Source organism: Coregonus lavaretus (genome assembly GCF_964263955.1).
Source record: "Coregonus lavaretus genome assembly, chromosome: 2".
Lineage (NCBI taxonomy): Eukaryota > Metazoa > Chordata > Actinopteri > Salmoniformes > Salmonidae > Coregonus > Coregonus lavaretus.
Genome location: NC_139989.1, coordinates 71,308,105 through 71,314,807, shown reverse-complemented (window position 1 = coordinate 71,314,807; position 6,703 = coordinate 71,308,105). Strand labels below are relative to the sequence as shown.

Sequence of the window (6,703 nt, the reverse complement as noted above, 5' to 3'; positions counted from 1 at the left end):
CACACACAGCCTGAACACACACACACACACACAAACACACACATTCTGAACACACACACACAAATACACACACATCCTGAACACACACACACACACACAAACACACACAGCCTGAACACACACACACACACACACACACACACACACACACACACACACACACACACACACACACACACACACACACACACAACACACATTCTGAACACACACACACAAATACACACACATGCTGAACACACACACACACACAAACACACACAGCCTGAACACACACACACACACACACAAACACACACACACACACACACACACATCCTGAACACACACACACACACACACACACACACACACACACACACACACACACACAAACACACACATCCTGAACACACACACACAAATCCTGAACACACACACACACACACACACACACACACACATCCTGAACACACACCTTCATGCATGCATGAACACACACACACATTTCTAAAGTAACACAAACACGTCACACACAGACACACACATTGTCAAAGCAACTCTTTGTAAACTTTGGTGTCCCTGATTTGTGCTTCTGTAGAACTACAGCTGATATTTAATATGACCAAGTAAGTAATGATGGTGGTCTTTGACTTTGACTTCACTTGAATTAAGACTTATTCTTAGTCATATTCTTCACAGCAGTCAACACTCACATTTTCTAAGTCCAGGTTTCATTGTGTTCTCCCCACCATGTTCCACACTGTAGCAGTAAGCAGAAGAACAGACAGTCATTGAGGGATACACCTGAACTCACACACACACACACACACACACACACACACACACACACACACACACACACACACACACACACACACACACACACACAGGACCCACGCAGTGGACACACACACACATACACACACACACTGGTCACACACACACACACACACACACAGTCTTTATATAACTAAGTCCAAGTGGTGGTCAGAATGTTTGTCTTAACTAGCCTGATAACTCCAACATGTCTGATATGAACATTGACATAAACCCTCTACATACTTGACTTTCTCCAGTCTGCAGTGTGGATCCTCCAGTCCAGCAGAGAGCAGTCTGACTCCTGAGTCTCCTGGGTGATTGTAGCTCAGGTCCAGCTCTCTCAGGTGTGAGGGGTTTGACTTCAGAGCTGAGACCAGAGAAGCACAGCCTTCCTCTGTGACTAGACAGCCTGACAGCCTGTAAAGAGTCAAATCATATTAAAACCACACTGCTATTCTTTGGTGGTGAAAATAGTGGCAGTATATATTTTTTTCAACATATTCAGATATATCAGTGTCCTGAAACCTACCATATCTATTAATACATTAATGAATGTTTCATTATTAGAAATTATCATAATATTGATTGTAGAGAGAAACATGTATAGTACAAATATTTGAGTAGACTGACCAGACCAGTTTAAAACGCAGTATCAGTCAAAAGACAGACAGTGAGGTATCAGATTTAGATTGTATTGAGTATACAGTCCACACCATATATATTTTGACAAAGATAACATTTTAAATGTGGCTCTATACTCCAGCATTTTGGATTTGAGATCAAATGTTTCATATGAGGTGACAGTATATAATGTCACCTTTTATTTGAGGGTATTTGAATACATATCTGTTTCACCATTTAGAAATGAAAGCACTTTATGTATCTAGTCCCCCACTTTTGACGAAGTCAAACATATTCTGACCATTTCACTTATAGTGTATTAAAGTAGTCAAAAGTTTAGTATTTGGTTGTAAATTCGTTGGTTGCATTTGCAGTTTGTTTTGGTTGTGTTTTGGGTTATGTTTTGCCCGATAGTAACTGAATGGTGGATGATGACTGGAGTAATTTTCTGTCTAAGTGAGTAGATAACATGTTTCTAAACGCTACTAAATGAATCCTGATGATGCCATGATTAAGAAAAATCATGAATGAATCATGAATAATAATGAGTGAGAAAGTTACAGAGGCTACAACAAAACATGCTAACCTCTCACCATTACCAATAACAGAGGGGGTATGATCCTTGTTCCTCTGTAACTTTCTCATTCATCATCATTCACGATTCATTCATGATTATTCATAATCATGGTAGCATCCACATGAATGTAGAAGTGTTCAGAAACATCTTCTATTCTTACTGACAATACAAGTGAAGTGACTCCAAAATGACAGGACATTATTCACCATTCAGTTTCTATTGGGAAAAACATCATCCAAAACACAACCAAGACAAACTGCAAATGTTTTCAACAAGTTTGTAGAATCACAAGCTTGATGTAATCACTGCAGGGAAGGAATATGGGACCAAATACTAAACTTATGACTACTTTAATACAATATAAGTGAATATGTCCAAATTATTATGACTTTTTCAAATGGGAGAACTAGATACATAAAGTGCTTTCATTTCTAAACAGTAACACAGATATGTATTTTACCCTCAAATAAAAGGTGACATTATATACTGTCACCTAATATGAAACATTCTATCTCAAATCCAAAATGCTGGAGCATAGCACCAAATGTAAAACTGTAAGCTTCACTGTCCAAACACATATGGTGTGGACTATGTGTTCCTGGTAAACACATGTGGATCTGGTGAACAGTTATCACTTGTTGACCAACTACAGGAATACTGACCTCAGAGTCTCCAGTTTACAGTGGGGATTCCCCAGTCCAGCAGAGAGCAGCTTCACTCCTGAATCCTTCAGGTCATTGTTACTCAGATCCAGCTCTCTCAGGTGTGAGGGGTTTGACTTCAGAGTTGAGACCAGAGAAGCACAGCCTTCCTCTGTGACTAGACAGCCTGACAGCCTGCAAAGAGTCAAATCATATTAAAACCACACTGCTATTCTTTGGTGGTGAAGATATTGGCAGTATATTTTTTCAACATATTTAGATATATCAGTGTCCTGAAACCTGCCATATCTATTCATAAATTAATGAATGTTTCATTATTAGAAATGATCATATATTGATTGTAGAGAGAAAAATGTATAGTACAAATATTTGAGTAGACTGACCAGAGCAGTTTAAAAAGCAGTATCAGTCAAAAGACAGACAGTGAGGTATCAGATTTAGATTGTATTGAGTATACAGTCCACACCATATCTATTTTGACAGTGAAGCTAACATTTTAAATGTGGCTCTATACTCCAGCATTTTGGATTTGAGATCAAATGTTTCATATGAGGTGACAGTATATAATGTCACCTTTAATTTGAGGGAATTTTTATACAAGTCTGTTTCACCATTTAGAAAAATAAAAGCCCTTTATGTATCAAGTCCCCCTATTTGAAGAAGTCATAAGTATTCGGACCAATTCACCTATAGTGTATTGAAGTAGTCAAAAGTTTAGTATTTGATCCCATATTCTTTGAATGCAATGACTAAATCAAGCCTGTGACTGCCATGATTGAGAAAGATCATGAATGAATCATGAATAATAATGGATGAGAAAGTTACAAAGGCTACAACAAAACATGCTTACCTCTCACCATTAACCTCAACTAAAAGGTGACATTCTGTACTGTTGCCTAATATGAAACATTATATCTCAAATCCAACATGCTGGAGCATAGCACCAAATGTAAAACTGTAAACTTCACTTTCCAAACACATATGGTGTGGACTATGTGTGCCTGGTAAACACATGTGGATCTGGTGAACAGTTATCACTTGTTGACCAACTACAGGAATACTGACCTCAGAGTCTCCAGTTTACAGTGGGGATTCCCCAGTCCAGCAGAGAGCAGCTCCACTCCTGAATCCTTCAGGTCATTGTTACTCAGATCCAGCTCTCTCAGGTGTGAGGGGTTTGACTTCAGAGCTGAGACCAGAGAAGCACAGCCTTCCTCTGTGACTAGACAGCCTGACAGCCTGCAAAGAGTCAAATCATATTAAAACCACACTGCTATTCTTTGGCGGTGAAGATATTGGCAGTATATTTTTTCAACATATTTAGATATATCAGTGTCCTGAAACCTGCCATATCTATTCATAAATTAATGAATGTTTCATTATTAGAAATGATCATATATTGATTGTAGAGAGAAAAATGTATAGTACAAATATTTGAGTAGACTGACCAGAGCAGTTTAAAAAGCAGTATCAGTCAAAAGACAGACAGTGAGGTATCAGATTTAGATTGTATTGAGTATACAGTCCACACCATATATATTCTGACAGTGAAGCTAACATTTTAAATGTGGCTCTATACTCCAGCATTTTGGATTTGAGATCAAATGTTTCATATGAGGTGACAGTATATAATGTCACCTTTTATTTGAGGGTATTTTCATATATATCTGTTTCACCGTTAAGAAATGAAAGCACTTTATATATCTAGTCCCCCTATTTGAAGAAGTCATAAGTATTCTGACCAATTCAATTATAGTGTATTAAAGTAGTCAAAAGTTGAGTATTTGGTTGTAAACTTGTTGGTTGCATTTGCAGTTTGTTTTGGTTGTGTTTTGGGTTATGTTTTGCCCGATAGTAACTGAATGGTGGATGATGACTGGAGTAATTTTCTGTCTAAGTGAGTAGATAACATGTTTCTAAACACTACTAAATTAATCTTGATGATGACATGATTAAGAAACATCATGAATGAATCATGAATAATAATGAATGAGAAAGTTACAGAGGCTACAACAAAACATGCTAACCTCTCACCATTAACCTCAAATAAAAGGTGACATTCTGTAATGTTGCCTAATATGAAACATTTTATCTGAAATCCAAAATGCTGGAGTATAGAACCAAATGTAAAATTGTAAGCTTCACTGTCCAAACACATATGGTGTGGACTATGTGTGCCTGGTAAACACATGTGGATCTGGTGAACAGTTATCACTTGTTGACCAACTACAGGAATACTGACCTCAGAGTCTCCAGATTACAGTGTGGATTCCCCAGTCCATCAGAGAGCAGCTTCACTCCTGAATCCTTCAGGTCATTGTTACTCAGATCCAGCTCTCTCAGGTGTGAGGGGTTTGACTTCAGAGCTGAGACCAGAGAAGCACAGCCTTCCTCTGTGACTAGACAGCCTGACAGCCTGCAAAGAGTCAAATCATATTAAAACCACACTGCTATTCTTTGGTGGTGAAGATATTGGCAGTATATTTTTTCAACATATTTAGATATATCAGTGTCCTGAAACCTGCCATATCTATTCATAAATGAATTTATCGTTATTACAAATGACACATTATCAAAGTATTGCTTGTAGATAGAAAAATGCATATTACAAATATTTGAGTAGACTGACCAGAGCAGTTTAAAAAGCAGTATCAGTCAAAAGACAGACAGTGAGGTATCAGATTTAGATTGTATTGAGTATACAGTCCACACCATATCTATTTTGACAGTGAAGATAACATGTAAAATGTGGCTCTATACTCCAGCATTTTGGATTTCAGATCAAATGTTTCATATGAGGTGACAGTATATAATGTCACCTTTTATTTGAGGGTATTTTAATACATATATGTTTCACTGTTTAGAAATGAAAGCACTTTATGTATCTAGTCCCCCCATTTGACGAAGTATTCTGACCATTTCACTTATAGTGTATTAAAGTAGTCAAAAGTTGAGTATTTGGTTGTAAACTCGTTGGTTGCATTTGCAGTTTGTTTTGGTTGTGTTTTGGGTTATGTTTTGCCCGATAGTAACTGAATGGTGGATGATGACTGGAGTAATTTTCTGTCTAAGTGAGTAGATAACATGTTTCTAAACATTACTAAATGAATCTTGATGATGCAATAATTAAGAAAAATTATGAATGAATCATGAATAATAACGAGTGAGAAAGTTACAGAGGCTACAACAAAACATGCTAACCTCCCACCATTACCAATAACAGAGGGGGTATGATCCTTGTTCCTCTGTAACTTTCTCATTCATCATCATTCACGATTCATTCATGATTATTCATAATCATGGTAGCATCCACATGAATGTAGAAGTGTTCAGAAACATCTTCTATTCTTACTGACAATACAAGTGAAGTGACTCCAAAATGACAGGACATTATTCACCATTCAGTTTCTATTGGGAAAAACATCATCCAAAACACAACCAAGACAAACTGCAAATGTTTTCAACAAGTTTGTAGAATCACAAGCTTGATGTAATCACTGTGGGTAAGGAATATGGGACCAAATACTAAACTTAAGACTACTTTAATACAATATAAGTGAATATGTCCAAATTATTACGTCTTTTTCAAATGGGAGCACTAGACACATAAAGTGATTTCATTTCTAAACATTAACACATATATGTATGAAAATACTCTCAAATAAAAGGTGACATTATATACTGTTGCCTAATATGAAACATTCTATCTCAAATCCAAAATGCTGGAGCATAGCACCAAATGTAAAACTGTAAGCTTCACTGTCCAAACACATATGGTGTGGACTATGTGTGCCTGGTAAACACATGTGGATCTGGTGAACAGTTATCACTTGTTGACCAACTACAGGAATACTGACCTCAGAGTCTCCAGTTTACAGTGGGGATTCCCCAGTCCAGCAGAGAGCAGCTTCACTCCTGAATCCTTCAGGTCATTGATACTCAGGTCCAGCTCTCTCAGGTGTGAGGGGTTTGACTTCAGAGCTGAGACCAGAGAAGCACAGCTTTCCTCTGTGACTAGACAGCCTGACAGCCTGCAAAGAGT

The 6,703-nt window shown here is 37.5% G+C and overlaps 2 protein-coding genes across 2 annotated transcripts in view; one reads left to right on the top strand and one right to left on the bottom strand.

Annotated features, from left to right (window-relative positions):
* The window catches only part of LOC311141354 (NLR family CARD domain-containing protein 3-like), a 171,349-nt gene that overhangs the window by 66,366 nt on the left and 98,280 nt on the right, over positions 1–6,703 (top strand). The gene's annotated exons all lie outside the window — the stretch shown is intronic.
* LOC311142242 (NLR family CARD domain-containing protein 3-like) overlaps positions 1–6,703 on the bottom strand; it is a 66,514-nt gene that overhangs the window by 949 nt on the left and 58,862 nt on the right. Inside the window, exons 5-8 of the mRNA XM_084177856.1 lie at positions 3,727–3,900; positions 2,662–2,835; positions 1,045–1,218; positions 696–742 (exon numbers count right to left, since the gene is read on the bottom strand). Of these exons, the coding sequence (XP_084033982.1) occupies positions 696–742; positions 1,045–1,218; positions 2,662–2,835; positions 3,727–3,900 (569 nt within the window). The remainder of the gene's footprint in view (positions 1–695; positions 743–1,044; positions 1,219–2,661; positions 2,836–3,726; positions 3,901–6,703) is intronic.